We start from the raw sequence: 18249 nt of genomic DNA, 5'->3' as shown, positions 1-18249 counted from the left end.
TTTCTTTACAAAGCTCTGGCGACTTTGACATCCTTCTCCGGTATACCTGCACCCCACCCCTCCCTAGGCCAATCCCAACCTCTCTCGCCTCTTGGGACGGACAGCAGAGCCAGAGCAGTCTGGGCATGCAGTCCCTCAGAATTCCACCAGAGGGTGAGAGCCTCTCTCTGATTGGCTACCAAGATAGCCAGCCAGAGGGGAGGGAGGGAGAATAAAAAGAGCATTTTCTGGGGGAGTGTTGAGCTAGAGATAGGGACCTGGGCGTAGCCGGGGTTTTGGTCAGTTAGTTAAGCATTTCTCTTGTTTTCCTTGATTTCCCATTGCCCTCCCTTGGCTAGGCCCATGCATAGAGATAAAGCTAGAGATAGAATTTTCAGGGACAGTTTTGGGAGGTAGAGTTGTTGAGTTGATTCTGCCCAATGTGTGTAACATCCACTCTGTGGAAATTGTCTACAGCGAGAGAAAGGAGAGAGCCAGTGTGGTGTAGTGGTTAAGAGCGGTAGACTCCTAATCTGGGGAACCGGGTTTGCGTCTCCGCTCCTCCACATGCAGCTGCTGGGTGACCTTGGGCCAGTCACACTTCTCTGAAGTCTCTCAGCCCCACTCACCTCACAGAGTGTTTGTTGTGGGGGAGGAAGGGAAAGGAGAATTTTAGCCGCTTTGAGACTCCTGAAGGGGAGTGAAAGGCGGGATATCAAATCCAAACTCTTCTTCTTCTTCTTTTGGCTTAGCCTGGAAGACAGTGTGGAGTGTCTTGGGAGAGCATTCAGACAGGAGCTAACCGGAGGGCTAAGGCTGAGCCAGGAGAAGTAGAAGCCGTGAGGACACCATCTCCTTGGGTCTCCTTCCAGCAAGAAGGGGAGACTCCCAGCACAGCAGCCTGGCCAAAGACGGGCAAGGCGGGAAGAGCTGCTTCCGTCCGGACAAATGGAGAGGTTGAGAGAGACAGAGGCTGGCTGGCTGAGGGAAGTCCCTTCCCCGGCCAGCAGCAAGGGACAGGGGGCTCTGCCAAGAGGCGTCTCCTGCCCCCACCACCAGTGGAGAGGCTACTGTGGCCCCGGCACAAGAAGCGCCACTCAGGCGGGTCCACTGGACCTGTCCCTCCTGGAGTCCCATAGCCTGGAGTAAGGCTGCTCTGGCACCAAGGGGCTCAGGAACTGGAAAGAGGCTGTCACCAATCCACTAAGTCTGCGGGGACCAGAGCGAACTCTGGGGCCCTGTGCTTGCTGTCGTGAGAGAACCTCAGCAGAACGCAAGGGAGCAAGAAGTCACTGAAGAGGACTTGCTCTTGTTTTGATCTTTTGTGGGCTTTTGGACCTGTGCTACCTGAGGAAAGGAGCGCAAAGATGGATCAAGGGCCTCCTGGTCTTGTCATGTTTAGGCATACTTCACCACCACCCCTCCATCCAGGGATCGTGGGGCATTTAGTGTCCAACTCCTTCAGGATGCACACAAGAGACAGAGCTCCTGTATGTACATTCTGCAAAATAATCAGCTGAATTATGCAAAACAGCAGCCTGACATGCACAAATAACGGGGAAATGGAAATTTGCTTTCTTTGCTTCCATCACAAATGTTATCACTTCAAAATAAAAAAAATCCTTCCAGTAGCACCTTAAAGACCAACTAAGTTAGTTCTTGGTATGAGCTTTCGTGTGCATGCACACTTCTTCAGAATGCACACGAAAGCTCATACCAAGAACTAACTTAGTTGGTCTTTAAGGTGCTACTGGAAGGAATTTTTTTATTTTGACTATGGCAGACCAACACGGCTACCTATCTACTACTGTTATCACTTCAAGTCCCTGAAGCCAGACTTCCTTGATGGGTGCCAAAACCAGACTGGATGGGCTTTGCAGGGGAAGGTTTTCCTACTGGTTGTCTTTCAATGTGGAATTCTTTCCTTCAACAAAGTCAGAATCCATGCATCTCCTAAAAGCTATTTCTGTTTTAGGATTATCATCATCATCTGTCTTTGTTTGTTTGGTATACCGCCCTTCACCTGCCGATCTCAGGGGAGTTCACAACGTTGTTTTAGGGCTAAACTGGGCTGGCGGAGGTGGAGCTGGGAATGTCCCCTGCCTGAAACTCTGGAAAGTGCAGACAATACACTCTAGGAGCCCGGTGGGCCAATGGTCTGACTTGGCAAGGAGGCAGTTTCCTGTGTCCTGTGTTCATTTCATTTTAACCAAACGCTTTTGTGCACAGTTAATATATCTGCCTGGCATCTTGGGGAATCTGCTCTCAGTTACAGTGCTGGGCTGGATGGGCCCAAGGTCTGACTCTGTATTTCTTATTTTCCTTGACCGGACTCATGACAGCTTACAGATAAGAACAAGAACCATTAAAAAGTCCATTATTAAAATACAACTGAATATTGGTAGAATTAAAACGATATAACTATATGAAATCTGTTTAAAACATACCATAAAAGCAGCCCAGCACCAGCCCTTTCAATAAAAGCAGTCAGTTCTCAAAGGGCTGTTGGAAAAAGAAAGACTTCCCTGCCGGTGGGGTGCACATTCAACCACTTTCTTGTCTGGACTCCTGCTGAATTTGAATCTGTGGCTCTAAGCAGAGGAAACCCCTCCCTGTGTTCCACTGAGTAAGCTCCACTTTCCTTCAAGGTGAGCTGAATGATTATTCCAAGGCAGTCTAAAATATGACTTACGGTAAACGGTGATGGCTGCTTCCTGAAATGTATTACTTTGACATGTAGCATAACACTGTGGTTTTGGTTCCCAGCTGCTGACGTTGGTGAGGCTGAAGGCTCTCCAAGTAGGACCCTCCCCTGCTGGAACATTGTTTAAGCTGGTCTCCAGGACAATGTTCTTGCAACTGGCACTGCAGTTTAATACAATGGAGCCTCCAAATTCCACCACAGGCTTTATGGGCCAAATCCTCAGAAATTCCTGCTCCTGCTGAGCCCCTGAAAACACAACAGATACAACTTGTATGAAAATGCAATAATATAGCGGGGAGGGTATATAAATGTTGAGGAAATGTTTGGGGGAATCAGGGGCACTGAGTAGGGGGGAGTGGGGGGGCCAGGACACCCCAAAGTTATTTGCAGCCATGCATGCATGCCACAGGGCATCCTTGCATCACGTGCGCAAACCGCAGGACATCAGCACGCCCCATAGCGTGCGTGAATGATGTCAGCATGCTGCAAGCATCATGAATACCTGCCACAGGGAATGTGCGTACGGTGTGCTGACATTGTGTGGCCCTGGGCCTCCTTAATTGCGGGGGCAAGGGAGTGCACATGGGAGGTAGTAAGGGCTTGTCCACAGTTCCTCTTGCTCCACTGCTTTCCCCTGGGGAAAACCACTCTTTAGCACTCAGTCAGAGCAAATGGCAACTCAAGTTTTCTCCAGATGGGCGTTTGTTCCAATTTAGTACGAAAGGACAGGTTTTCCCTGGGAAAGGAGCAGGGCAAAGGGAAAACTGCTCCGACCCCTGCCTGGAAAGCACGGGTCAAGCAGAAAACTGTAACCCATAAGAGAGGAACAGACAAAAGACAGAAAAAAGTATGCCAGGGATGGGCGAACTTGGGGAGAGTGTAGCAGCCCAGGATATCACTAGAGGCCCAACAGTCCTTTGTGGCTAGGAGTGCCTTTTACCAGCTGCCTGGTTCGCCAAGGACAGCCATTCCTAGACAGGGAAAGTCTGTTCACTATAGTACATGTTTGTAACCTTGAGGCTAGATTGCTGACCTGCACTCTGTGTGGGGTTGCCCTGGATCTAGTTCAGAAGCTCCAGCTGGTGCTGAACACCGTGGCCAGAAGGCTGTTGGGAGCTTCTGGTTGAGAACATGTGACACCATTGTTGAAACTGCTGCCACTGGCTGCCTATCTGATACCAAGCCATGTTCAAGGTTCTTGTATTGATTACAAAGCCCTGAACGACTTGGGCTCAGGATACCTCAGGACCATCTGCAGGAGTGTCTCTAGTCATTCCCTGCGCTGGTGAGGCTCATATGACAACAATGAGAAACCAAGCCTTTAATCTTATCCACCCACTCCTGTGGAACTCTGTACCAGACATGGGGGGATCCTCAGCAGCTGTGTGCACACGCTGCACATGCTGATTTTAATTGTGCAGCCTGCTGGCGTGCTCACGCCACTCTCACACACCCTGTGGCATGCGCATGATGTGCTGACATCACTCGTGCATGGCATGTGGCACCAGCCCCTTAAATTGTGGTGGCAAGGTGGCATCCTTGCTGCCAACAGAGATTCAGTGGGTGCCTTCTGTGCCAACTGTTAAGCAGCTGTTGAAAACCTTTCTGTTCCACCAGGCAATTAAGAGTACATCTCCCACTATAGTCTATTAATGTTTCTTTTTATTTGCTTTTTGCTTCCAACTTATTGTTAACTGCTTTTCACGTTTGTCAGAGCTGCTTGAAGATCCTAGCTCACAGAGGATCACGCTAGCCAGCGATCATTAAGTAAAAGTCTTTATTGAATTACAGTTTCCATTCTCACGCTGCTGCGCGCAAACTCTACGTCTAGTAGCTAGATCGGCGAAGCTCCGTCTGAATCTCCGCCCCTTGTGCACCAACTTAATATCCTAGCCTTGCTCCACCTTTTCCGCCTGACTGTCCTCCTCTGGGTCCCTCTACCCCCCGGGGCTTCTTCCTTCCGGGATTCTTCTGACGCTGACCCGGACCCTCCTGCCTCCTTGCGCCGGGCTTTAGGACCTGGTTCCCTTTCGGGGCTGCTTACTGCGCCGCCTTCCTCTGCATTTGAACTTGGCGCGCGCGCCCAACCTTCCACCTTCCTCTTAACCGTTTCTTCGCTCCCCGATGGAGGTGTGGCCACTCCTGACTCATGCCCTCCCTCCTGTGGTGAGCTGCCAGCGCTTCCCCCCTGGCTCCCTTCCTCTTCCCTGCTTCCTGGCGGTGACGCTGGTCCCGATTTCCAGCTGCTCCCTCCTGAGTCCCTTCTGGCTCTATCTTCCTGGGGTGCCCCCCTTGACTCCCCCCTTGCCCTGGCCACTGGTGCTCCTTTCTGTGAATCCTCTGATTCACTGGAAAGACTAGGAGATCTCGGGTCGTCGTCATCACTCATCTTTTCTTCTGCCTCCTCCCCTTCGCTCTCTGTTTCCTCCCTTGCCCGTGCCTCTGCTCCTAAACCCCTGACATCCATCCCCCCCTCGAAGCCCCCCATTCCCCCTCCCCTCCTTCCGGTGCTGGAGCTGGGGGCTGCTGTTGCAAAGGGACGAACGTCGGATATCGGTCGCTTCCCGTGGCGGGCCTCCATCTGAAGTCTTCCGGTTCTTCCTCCCTGCTCTCGTCGACGACGGTCACCTCCGCTTCCATCTCTGTGCCGCCGTGCTCGAAACCAGGGTCGTCCCCGAAAATGTCCATGTCCGTCTCTCCCTCACTTCCTCCTGGCGGCGTTGCTCGTCCTGAGCATTCCAGCCACTTTCTGCGGAACTGCTCCTCTGGCCTATCGTCCCACCAATACGAGGGTTCTGAGGCGGATCCCGAGGGTGACCCCTCCGGGGAACGGACGTCTCGTGTCGGTTCCTCGTCCGAGTCGAACCCCCGGAACGTGCTGGTCGAAAGCGTGGGCGTGAAAAGCCAGTCGTCGAAAAAGTCTGCTGGCATAGGTCTATGTGGGAAGAGGGCATGAAACTCGTCTTTGAGCAGAGGTTCGTCTAAGGCGTAGCCCGGCACCCAGCTGTTCGCACTGGCCGGGGTGCCCTCCTTGGCGAGAAAGTATTCTACCCCCTCTTCCCCCCATCTGGAGTCCAAAATCTCCGTGACTTCGTTGATGCGCTCCTTCTGCGCCACTCCCGCGTGCCCTGTTCTGTCTCTGGCCGGACTCGGCGCCGTTCCGGGTTCCTGGAACCTGTGCGGTGCCTTGTAGGGAGTGAGCACCGATCTGTGGAATACCGGATGCATTCTGGAACCCTCCGGAAGTGCCAGTCTGAAAGCTACCGGGTTGACCTGCTCTTCGACTTGGTAGGGCCCCAGTTGCTTGTGCCCTAGTTTCTTCTTGGCCAACGACCTGGCCGGCACTGCGTGGGCTGCTAACCAAACCCAGTCTCCCACGTGGAGCTCTTCTCCAACCCTTCTGTGCTTGTCTGCTTGTACCTTGTATGCGTGCTTGGCCAGCTCCAGGTGGCGCCTCAGCTGATCGTGGACTTCCTGCAGCTCCGACGCGAACGCATCTGCTGTCTGCGGCTCCCCCTCCCCCATTCTTTCCAGTCCCGGGAAGGTTCTGGGGTGCCTCCCGTTGTTGGCGAAGAACGGCGTGACCCCCGTGGACACGTGCTTCGTGTTGTTGTAGGCGAACTCGGCAAGCGGCAGGTAATCCACCCACGTCGCAGGCTGTTGATTTGCATAACATCTCAGGTACTGCTGCATGATGGCATTGACCCGCTCCGCTTGCCCGTTGGTCTGCGGGTGTCTAGCCGACGCCAGGTTGATCTTGACGTTCAGGAAGCCCATCAGCTTCTGCCAGAAATTCGAGATGAACTGCCGCCCCCGGTCGGACAGAATAGACCGTGGCAGACCGTGAACCTTGAACACGTGGTCTATGAACAGTTTGGCGGTTTGCTCCGCCGTGGCCACCTTAGCACACGGAATGAAATGGGCCATCTTGGAAAACAGGTCCACCACCACCAGCACTGCCGTCTTGCCCCTTGAGCTGGGCAGATCCGTGACAAAGTCCAGGGCCACCCTTTCCCAAGGTTCGACCGGAGTTTGCAGCGGTTCCAACAGTCCGGCCGGCGGTTTGTGCACTGGCTTGGCCCTCTGGCAGGTGTCACACCTCGCCACGTAGTCTGCGACCTCCCCTCTCATTCCAGGCCACCAGAAATCCCTGGCTACTAATTCCACCGTCTTCTCCTTGCCAAAGTGCCCGGCCGTGGGCGCGTCGTGCAGCTGCTGCAGCACCTTGGCTCGAAGTTCGTCTCCCGGCACGTAGATGGCCCCTTTACGGATGAGCAATCCATCTCTTAGCTGGAAACCGTCGGCCGCTGCCTTGCCCCTTTGCACCTCTGCCATCTTTGCTTGTGCGAAGGAGTCCCCCTGCAACGCTCGTCGCACCGCCTCTAGGTCCACGGTCGCCGCGGCGCACGCCCACACTGTCGGTGCGAAGATGTGCATGGCGGCCGCTGGTGTTGCGTCCTCCAGATACTGTGGCTTACGGGAGAGAGCGTCTGCCATGATGTTGGTGTCCCCCGGGACATACTCTATTCGGAAGTCGAAGTTCGCAAAGAACTCCGCCCAACGTATCTGCCTCTGGTTCAGGAACTGTGCCGTGCGCCAGTGCTCTAGATTCTTGTGGTCCGTGCAAACCTGCACCGTGTGCTTGGCGCCGATCAGAAAGTGCCTCCACGCCTTGAACGCTGCGTGAATGGCCAGCAACTCCCTGTCCCATATGGTGTAGTTCTGCTCGGACTTGCTGAGCTTCCTGGAGTAAAACGCTCCCGGTCGCCACACCCCCTGCGGGTCTTTTTGCAGCAGGACCGCCCCCACGGCTCTGTCCGAAGCGTCTGTCTCCACCCTCATCGGCTTGCTGGGGTTGACATGAAGCAGCTGCTCTTCCGACGCGAAGAGACGCTTGAGTGCCTGGAAGGACTGCTCCGCCTGCTTTGTCCAAATGAACTTCTTTTTCTTGGAGCTAAGCGTGTCAGTGATGGCCGCCGTCTGCATCGCGAAGCCCTTGATAAACTTGCGATAGAAGTTCGCAAAGCCGACAAACCGTTGGACCTCCTTCCGGTTGCGCGGGCTCTTCCAATCCAACACCGCTCGAACCTTGGCGCTGTCCATGGCGAGCCCCTTGTCAGACAGCTTGTAGCCCAGAAAATCCACCTCCGGCACGTCAAATTGGCACTTCTCCAGCTTGGCGTAGAGCCTATGTTGCTTTAGCCTGCTCAGCACTTCCTTGACGTGTTTGTCATGCTCCTGCTGCGACTCCGAAAAGATCAGGATGTCATCTAAGAAACAGACGCACGTCTTGTAGAGAAGTCCCGCCAACACGTGATGCATAAATGCTTGAAAAACGTGGGAGCCATTTTGCAATCCAAAAGGCATAACTCTATATTCGTAGGTCCCCAGTGGCGTGAACATGGCTGTCTTCCACTCATCACCCTCCCGCATGCGAATGAGGTTGTACGCCCCCCGCAGGTCCAACTTGGTGAATACTCTGCCCTTCCGTACCTTTGCGAGGAGGTCGTCAATTCGGGGCATGGGGAAGTCCGATGGCCTCGTCACACTGTTCAAAATCCTGTAATCCACTACGAGTCTCTTTTGGGGCGTGTCCCGCTTCTTAACAAAGAATACGGGACTGCCCCCCACTGCCCTGGACTCCCGGATGAAGCCGCGCTGCAAATTATGATCAATGAACTCCTTGAGTTCTTGCAGTTCGTCCTCTGACATGGAATACAGTCTCCCTTTAGGCAGCGCCGCCCCCGGCAGCAGGTCAATTTTGCAGTCATATGGTCTGTGAGGGGGTAGCCTGTCTGCCTCCTTCTCGCAGAAAACTTCCAAAAATTCAGCGTACTTGTGGGGAATCGCTTGCAGCGTGCCTAGCAGCAGCTGTGACTCCTCTTCCTCTCCTTCCTGCCTGGGCACGATGCAGTGTTCAGCACAAAAGGAAGAGCCGAAGGTCAGCTGCCTCTGGTACCAAGCCATCGTTGGGCTGTGCTTGTCCAGCCAACTCATGCCCAATACAACGGGCGTGTCAGATAGTTGAGTGACGTTGAAGCTGATGATTTCCCTGTGATTCCCAAGTCGCATCACCATTGGTGGCGTCTGCTTCACCACTTGCCCCCCGAGCAGCTCCCTGCCATCCACCGTGACAACCTGCAGGGGCAGTGTGGCCGGCAGCAACTGCACAGCGTGCCTGTCGACAAAGTCCTGCCCTATAAAGTCCGCATTGCTGCCTGAGTCAATGGTGATTGGCACGTCTATGGTGATTCCAGTGGGCAGCTGGAGAGATGCTGTGAGCCTCACTACTGGTTTGGGCGGGAGGGGGTTCACGGGCTGTAAAATCTCTGGGGACTGCGTCACTAACACGTCTGGCTGGGCCCCAGTGCCTCTTCCTCCAGCCAGACTGCGTCGTTTCCCTGCTGTGGTCCTCCTTGCTGCGTTGCTGCAGTCACCATTGCTGAGGCTGCAGTGAGCTTGTGGGGCCTCTGGGGACACTCTTTTGCCATATGTCCTGGTTCCTCACAGACGTAACACTTCCTGTTCCCTCTAGGAGGCTTTGCTTTCACTGCTGCCGGTGCTAGGGCTCTGGTTGCTGACTGAGCCCTTGCACCTCCAACCTCCATAGGTTCGGCTCCTCCTCCTGGCGGAGGCGTGGATTGCGCCCGCGCTGCTTCTCTGGGAAGGAAGGAGGGGCCCCCGGCTGGTTCGCGCCCTCCACGCCCTTCGTCCTTGCTCCACGGACGTCCTTCCAGCCTCACCCCCACTGCCAGTGCCCTCTGAACGACCTCCTGGGTGGTTCGGGGTCTCTCCCCCCTCGCGATCTCATCTTTAATCGAGTTGTGCAGCCCCTCCCAAAAGAGGTCTCTTACAGGAGCCGAATCTCTGTCCCATTCCAGGGCACTGACCAAGGCGAAAAAGCGGGCATGATACTGCCTGACGCTGGCCCTCCCTTGTCTCAGCCCATGCACCTCCTTCCGTGCAAGATCCACGTCAATACTTGATAAAAAGCACCCATCCATCGCTTTAATAAAGGCATCCGCATTCTGGAGCGCCGGATCCTTATCTCTCCATAAATTACGTAGCCATGCCTTCGCATCCCCATGCAGATGGGACATGATGAACCCCACTCTCTCTTGTTCATCTCTAAAGTCTTTATGCAGTAGTTGCAGTGCGCACAGTACGTCGGCTCTAAAGTTGGGATACTGTTGCAGGTTCCCATCGAAGTGAGAGACCAGCCCGCCTGTCCGTCTCGCCAACCCAATTCCCTCCTGCCGGGGGGTCTGCTTTGTCAGCACGTCTAACCTGACCTGGAGATCCCTGCAGGCGGCAGCTGCCTCCTCCTCTCTCTTCCTGGATGCGAGAACCTCGGCGTTCAGTTGTGCCACTGCTCTTCTGAGGTCCTCTATCTGCTGCTCAGCCGTCATGTCGTCCGCCGTTCGTGAGCTCGCTAGTAGGCACCTGTTTCTCTCCCCTCCTCGAGGCTGTAGATGCCCACAATGGAGAGACGGAGCTTACTGTCAGAGCTGCTTGAAGATCCTAGCTCACAGAGGATCACGCTAGCCAGCGATCATTAAGTAAAAGTCTTTATTGAATTACAGTTTCCATTCTCACGCTGCTGCGCGCAAACTCTACGTCTAGTAGCTAGATCGGCGAAGCTCCGTCTGAATCTCCGCCCCTTGTGCACCAACTTAATATCCTAGCCTTGCTCCACCTTTTCCGCCTGACTGTCCTCCTCTGGGTCCCTCTACCCCCCGGGGCTTCTTCCTTCCGGGATTCTTCTGACGCTGACCCGGACCCTCCTGCCTCCTTGCGCCGGGCTTTAGGACCTGGTTCCCTTTCGGGGCTGCTTACTGCGCCGCCTTCCTCTGCATTTGAACTTGGCGCGCGCGCCCAACCTTCCACCTTCCTCTTAACCGTTTCTTCGCTCCCCGATGGAGGTGTGGCCACTCCTGACTCATGCCCTCCCTCCTGTGGTGAGCTGCCAGCGCTTCCCCCCTGGCTCCCTTCCTCTTCCCTGCTTCCTGGCGGTGACGCTGGTCCCGATTTCCAGCTGCTCCCTCCTGAGTCCCTTCTGGCTCTATCTTCCTGGGGTGCCCCCCTTGACTCCCCCCTTGCCCTGGCCACTGGTGCTCCTTTCTGTGAATCCTCTGATTCACTGGAAAGACTAGGAGATCTCGGGTCGTCGTCATCACTCATCTTTTCTTCTGCCTCCTCCCCTTCGCTCTCTGTTTCCTCCCTTGCCCGTGCCTCTGCTCCTAAACCCCTGACAACGTTTAATTTGTTTTTAACTTTTTGTGATTTTATTGCTTGGTTTTATGCTTTTATATTGTTCATAGATTAATTGAATTGTATAGTTGGAAGGGACAAGGTCCAGCCCCCTGATATGTAAACCACTGTGATATATTTTTATGATGTACTGCTATATAAATATATTTATAAATAAATTACAATAGGTATCAAGGTCCCAAACCATATAGAAAAATTAACAGCAGCACTTTAAATACTTCCAGATGGTCACTAAATCAAGTGTATACAGAGGTACCTCAGTTTACAAACTTAATTTGTTCCGGAAGTCCATTCTTAAACCGAATTGTTCTTAAACCAAGGCGCACTTTTCCTACTGAGGCCTCCCGCTGCTGGTGCCCTTCCACTGCTTGGCTTCTGTTCTGCTTCCGAGGCAAAGTTTGCTAGCCAGAACACCTACCTCCGGTTTTGTGGAGTTCATTGCCCGAATAGTTCATTAACAGGACTGTTCGTAGGCTGAGGTACCACTGTACTGGAAATTAGGTTTGTGCAATTAATATGGATTAAAACACTCTGCGGCTCCAGCACAACAAATCTACTGTCTCTTCGCACACAGACACATATAAGCAGTTTGTGTTCCTATACAGTCTTCAGAGTTCACATGATGTTCCCCTCAGACAACACCATCTCCGTGCCTTTTCCTTGTAAGTGCATGCTTGCCAGATACAGGTCTTTCCTATAAATCAGGGGAAATTGTCACGTGCCAAAGACACTGTTATGTAGTGTAGTTTCACCCTGGGCCAACAGGGGGATACTGTATATAGTTTTCACTCAGGTCTGTAGGTAGTTTTCACTCAGGTCCGCGGCAGTTAGTTTAGGCGGGAACTCTGAGCTGTTGTGGTTACAATGTTGACAGCCGGCTGCCTATAAATACAGGCCGGCTGAGCTGTTCGCAGTCAGTTCTATTCCAGCTTATCTTAATAAAGAGCTACTTGAAGAAATCGCTGTGCCGGCTGCTATGTCAACCCACTACTTAATACTGGCGACGAAGGTGGGATTGGATGGACATCAGAGCACAGCCAGATGCGGCCAGCCTCTGAACTGAGCTAAATCACAGAGCGAAATCACTGAGCGAAATCACTGGGCAGAACCAATTCAGAGCTGACTGTTCTGGCTAGAGCACTGTGTTCCATCCATCGCCCTTCACGCCGGCATCGGAATCATGGCTTCATTTGTGCCTCTACCGCCGTTTGCGCCAGCCTCTGAGTCATGGGACTCCTACCTCGCTCGGTTCGACTGCTACCTCCAAGCCAACGAGCTGACAGCAGTATCAGTGGATCGGAAGCGGGGCCTATTCCTCAGCCTCTGTGGGCCTGAGGTGTTTGAGACGGCCCGAGCATTGGTTGCGCCTGAAGCAGTGCAGGCAACACCATGGGACACGATCCAAGAGAAGCTCCGCAACCACTACGCACCAAAGCCGTCCAAGATTGCTGCCCGCCATGCGTTCTACCACCGGAACCAGGCAGAGGGGGAGTCAATCAACAACTACGCCACCGCCCTGCGACAGGCTGCAATGCACTGTGAGTTCCGAGACTTAGACGATGCCCTGATGGATCGAATCGTCTGCGGGGTCCGGGACATCCATTTGCAACGGCGTCTCCTAGCCAAGCCAGACCTCACGCTACAGAAAGCCATTGAGGAGGCTGTGGCCTCAGAAGCTGCTGAACGCTCCGCCCAGGAGATCCGCAAGTCCAGCAGCCCGCGTCTTGCTAGGGGGCCAGTTCCGGTGCATCATGAAGAGGCCAGCAGTGATGAGGCATCCTCCAGTGAAGACGATGACGTGCACCAGACAAAGCGGGAGCGCAGGAAGCTCCAACAGAAGTCCAAGGGCCAACCGGAATGTGCTGGCTGCGGAGGCGACCATTCCCGTGCCAAGTGTCGATTCAGAGACGCCATCTGTAGGAGGTGTTCCAGAAGGGGCCACATCGCTAAGGTCTGCCGATCGGCTCCGTCTGACACCCCCCCCTTCATCGACTCGCAAGTTCAAGTCTTCACTCCAGTCTGCCAAGGAAAGTTGTTTCGCTCTCACCAACTGCCGCTGCCCGTCTGGAACCACGATTGGCCAAACCGACTCGTCTACGCGACGCAAGCTGAACGTCACGGTGCTCATTGAAGGAGCTCCATGTGACATGGAGATCGACACCGGGTCTGCCCTGTCCGTCGTGTCATGGAGCACCATCAAAAGACTGGTACCCAGAGTATCCAAAAGGCAACTCGACTCTCACCGCGTACACCTGAGAGACTACCAGGGAAACGACATTCCCGTGGTAGGCGTTGGCCGGTTCCGGATCGCCTTCAAGGATTTTTCGGGCCTGCTCCGGTTGGTGGTGGTCGAAGGTCAGCGGCCAAGCCTCCTAGGGCTAGACTGGTTTGATGCCCTCGGCCTGGAAGTCACCGGCATCAACTGCATCTCTAACGCAGAGACTGAGGGTCTGGTCAAAGACTTTGCCGAGGTTTTTGACGGCACCTTGGGACAATATACTGGTACGCCCATCTCCTTTAGCCTTGATCCACAAGTCGCCCCCATCAAGCTTAAGCCACGCCGGGTTCCCTTTGCTCTCAAGGCTAAGGTGGACGAACAACTGGACAAACTGATCGCCCAAGGAGTTTTGGAGCCCGTTGACCACGCAAAGTGGGAAACCCCCATCGTCACGCCTGTCAAGCCAGATGGGTCGGTGAGAATCTGCGCTGACTACAAGTGCACAATCAACAAGGCACTTCAGCAGCACGCTTATCCGGTTCCTGTTGTCCAACACCTGCTGCATTCCCTGGGTGAGGGTAAGGTCTTCGCTAAGCTGGACCTTGCCCAAGCCTATCAACAACTGCCAGTCGATGATGCCACTGCTGAAGCCCAGACGATCGTCACCCACCGGGGGGCATTCCGTTGCCGCCGGTTGCAGTTCGGGGTGAGTGTGGCTCCTGGCATCTTCCAAAGCCTTATGGAGCGTCTCCTGCAAGGGCTTCCGGGCGTGGTACCATATTTTGATGACGTCTTGGTGTCTGCAGAATCACACCAGCAGCTGTTCGAGCGCCTCCGTGCCGTGCTGACCAGGTTCCAGGAGGCCGGGCTCAAGGTAAAGAGGGAGAAGTGCCTGATTGCCGTTCCACAGGTAGAGTTCCTGGGCTATCTTATCGATGCCTCCGGCCTTCATCCAACCACATCCAAGATCCGCGCTATCCAGCAGGCCCCCACCCCAAAGGACAAAACGGAGTTGCAGGCATTCCTGGGGCTGCTGAACTTTTATAACATGTTCCTGCCCCACAAAGCCACGGTGGCTGAGCCTCTTCACCGACTCCTTAGCACTAAGACGCCTTGGGCCTGGGGTCATCGAGAGACGGCGGCCTTCAACGCGGTCAAGGCTCTCCTTTCTTCAGACAGTGTGCTGGTACAGTACAGTGAATCCAGGCCGCTGGTCCTTGCCTGCGACGCCTCACCTTTTGGCATCGGTGCTGTCCTTAGTCACCGTTTCCCAGATGGAAGAGAAGCACCGCTCGCCTACTTTTCCAGGACACTATCTCCGACGGAACGGAATTACAGCCAGCTCGACAAGGAGGCATTGGCACTTGTGGCTGGAGTGAAGAGGTTCCATGAATACCTCTATGGCAGGACTTTTGACCTCATCACTGACCACAAGCCACTCCTGGGCCTCCTCGCCGGTGATCGTCCAACTCCACCGGTCCTCTCACCACGCATGCTGCGATGGACTGTTTTCCTGGCTGCCTACCACTACCGGCTCATCCATCGCCCGGGGAAATCGATGGGCCATGCCGACGCCCTCAGCCGTTGCCCTCTTCCAGCATTTGTGGAAGACCCGGCTCCAGCTTCATTGCTCCTTCTGATTGAGGATCTTCCGGCAGCGCCTGTATCGGCTGCCACTGTGGCCTCCGCGTCTGCCCAGGATCGCACCATCAGCCGGGTGCTCAACTGGGTGTGGAGGGGGTGGCCACAAGGGCCTTTTGCATCGGAGTTCCAGCCCTTCGCAACCAGACAACATGAACTCTCAGCTCATCGCGGCTGTCTGCTGTGGGGAGACCGCGTCGTGATTCCCCAGGGACTCCGTCAGCGCGTCCTGGAGGCTCTGCACGTTGGCCACCCGGGAATTGTCAAAATGAAGGCGTTGGCTCGGTGTTACGTCTGGTGGCCTAATATGGACGATGCCATCACTGCCTGGGTATCCGCCTGTCAAGCGTGCCAAGAGTCGAGGCCTGCACCACCGGCAGCTAAGGGACACACCTGGGAGACGCCAAAGACACCCTGGTCGAGGGTGCACATCGATCTGGCTGGCCCCTTTCACGGCCGGACCTTTATGGTAGTGGTGGACGCCTATTCCAAATGGCTGGAGGTCGCCCTGATGCCCTCCACCACTACCGAAGCTGTCATCCGGGTGCTGCGAGGCCTGTTTGCAACGCATGGGTGTCCTGATGTCCTTGTCTCTGACAACGGACCGCAGTTCACGTCAGGTACGTTTGAGCGGTATCTTTTGGGACTGGGCATCCGCCATGCCCTAACGGCACCTTTTCATCCATCCAGCAACGGGCAAGCGGAAAGAATGGTGCGCTCGACAAAAGAGGCACTGGCGCGCCTGGACCGGGGAGACTGGCATGAGCGGGTTGCCGAATACTTGTTCGTGCAGCACATCACTCCTCATGCGGCCACAGGGAGGAGTCCTGCTGAACTGCTTATGGGCCGCCGCCTCAGGTCACCGCTCGACCGGCTACACCCAGACTTTGCCGTGGCTGAACCCCCAGGCTGTGCCAACGCACCACGGTCATTTGTCCCAGGAAACCAGGTCTTTGCCCGGAACTATGTGGGGGACATTCCTTGGGTGCCAGCCACAGTAGTGGGAGTCACTGGACCTCGCTCGTACCAGGTGGCACTCGAAGACGGACGTTTGTGGCGACGGCACATAGACCAGCTTAGGCGCAGGGTTGGCGACTTAGACACTACCGAGGTGCCCCCAACTGCGCTTGCGGCTCCAGAAGAGACACGTACAGATGGCGAGGCCCCACCTACACCTCCCTCGCAAACTGCCAGCGTGGAGCCGAACCAAGCCGTCTCAGAACAGACTCAGACCACTCCACTTGCGGAGGCTCCACCCACAGCAGCGGATCCAGGGGAGTTGGTTCCAACGCCACCTAGGGTCGCACCACAGCCTCAGCGAGAACTGTGTGGCCCTCCGGACTTGGCTACCAGTCCCCGGCGGTCTGGCAGGGTTTCCAAGCGCCCAACTCATTTAAAGGACTACGTTGTTGGACAGGTATCACTGTTGGTCTAAGTATGGGAAATGTAACCGATATGCTTTTGTGCCTAATTGAACCATTACGCGTAGTGCTGTATATAAGGAAACCATTACGATTGTAACTAACGCCTTATCTCGGTGGGGAGGGGTGTTATGTAGTGTAGTTTCACCCTGGGCCAACAGGGGGATACTGTATATAGTTTTCACTCAGGTCTGTAGGTAGTTTTCACTCAGGTCCGCGGCAGTTAGTTTAGGCGGGAACTCTGAGCTGTTGTGGTTACAATGTTGACAGCCGGCTGCCTATAAATACAGGCCGGCTGAGCTGTTCGCAGTCAGTTCTATTCCAGCTTATCTTAATAAAGAGCTACTTGAAGAAATCGCTGTGCCGGCTGCTATGTCAACCCACTACTTAATAGACACCTGAGAGCAGAAGCAGCCAAGCAGGCTGGGAAGGGCTGGGACTGCACAATCATTTGGGCCTCCTGCTAACTGGGGAGTCACTCTGACATGGGACATTCTCCTTATAAGTAGCAGCCATTTTCTCTCTGTGTTCTCAGTAAGATTTCAGTCAGTCAGTTGTGAGCAGAGTCAGTATGTAAGCTCAGTCAAACTGTTTGGAACCATGTTGTTTATGAAGAAGTTTAACTCAATAAAGCTCTTATTCTTTCACTTAAAAACTCTGCATTGTTAATTTACGCTGCGTGTCAGAAATGAGGCTCCAAACTAAAGAGAGTCACAGATGATTTGTTTTGGTGTTTTGGGTGAATCAATTTTCACTTTCTGCTACTCCCTTCAGTGCCCGCTGCTTTCACATTGCTTTCATTTTCAGCTATGCTCATAAATATTTCTGGTGTGCTCCTGAATGGAGCATAGCCTTATAAGTTTTCTCCCTTTTGACGCCTCAGATTTGCACAAAACCAGCTATTTGCATAAATTACTGTATTTTTCCGTGTATATATTTTTTCAAGTTTTAAATTGGGGGTTGTTTATACACGGATAGTGCATATGGGGGATTTCTTTATCTAGAGTCCCCCAAAATAGGGGTCATGTTATACACGGGGGGGGGGGTGTTATACATGGAAAAATACAGTACATGAAAAATGGTGTGCCAGAAATGGCCTGACTGTACACTTTTGTGTATTTGCTGTGTGGAGTTTTTTGTGTGTGTTTTTAACCCGCCATGATGCCCATGCAGCCATCTGTGTGCCTGCCCCATCTGTATTTCATAGTATAGCAGAACCAACAAATTAGAAGGCAGGGACAAACACAAAAGGGAATGCCTACTGCTATGGATGGGAAAGACCTAAGCTGCTCCTCATACGCTGTATGTGTGGCTGTGGACTGGGGGGGGGGGTCAGCCTCTAAACAATGCCCCAAAGTGGACAGGCCCCTATAAACAACCCACAGGCATATCAGAATAAATGCTCATTGCAATACAACTTGACTTCCCAGCGAATCAGAATGAATATCAATAACCGCTAAATAAGCTTTGTGCAAGCAAATCATTGCAAATGCTGAATAAATAGCTCCTCTGAAGGAGCCCTTTGAAATGTGATTGAGCTGAGTGTACAGTCCCCGTTTGGGAGCACCGACCTGGAAATGCCGTGAGGGTCACAGCACACCACAGAAAGTCAATGCAGAGCTTCCAGGGTCTCATATTACTGTTAAGAAAGAGAGAAAAGCAGAGTTTTAGCTTCCAAAAGAATTCTCTCCAACCAACCTTTAAAAGGAATCCAAGGTTTTCCCCTTGGCTTACTTCTTCTGGTTTAGAAGCATTGCCCAATGACCCATTGATGAGTTTGTAAAGTTGTCATCAACACCAACCCAAATGCTTAGGAATGTACATGAGATAATGTCAAGAAATATAAATATATTTCTTGCAATTTTCAATTCTCAGCAATTTTCTCATCAGGGACATATGAAGCCGCTTTGGGTCCATTGTGTCCAGTACTGTCAATTCTCTTTTCAAACATCCTCTCAGTGGAGATCTGTCAGGATCCCAATCTAGGTTTTTTTACACTCCAAGTTGATTTCTTT

At 53.6% G+C, this 18249-nt stretch overlaps 1 protein-coding gene across 1 annotated transcript in view; it reads right to left on the bottom strand.

The window, feature by feature from the left end:
• Positions 1 to 17869, bottom strand: part of LOC308577241 (intercellular adhesion molecule 2-like) — a gene marked incomplete at its 5' end in the record, with an annotated part of 31691 nt that extends 13822 nt beyond the window's left edge. Inside the window, 2 exons of the mRNA XM_081177280.1 lie at positions 2672 to 2929; positions 17806 to 17869. Of these exons, the coding sequence (XP_081033406.1) occupies positions 2672 to 2929; positions 17806 to 17869 (322 nt within the window). The remainder of the gene's footprint in view (positions 1 to 2671; positions 2930 to 17805) is intronic.
• Positions 17870 to 18249: the final 380 nt, after the last annotated feature.

The sequence above is a fragment of the Podarcis bocagei genome (genome assembly GCF_964188305.1).
Source record: "Podarcis bocagei genome assembly, chromosome: 17".
NCBI classification, from domain to species: Eukaryota; Metazoa; Chordata; class Lepidosauria; order Squamata; family Lacertidae; genus Podarcis; species Podarcis bocagei.
Note: the sequence above shows the minus strand (reverse complement) of the source record. Positions and strands in the feature narration are given on the sequence as shown.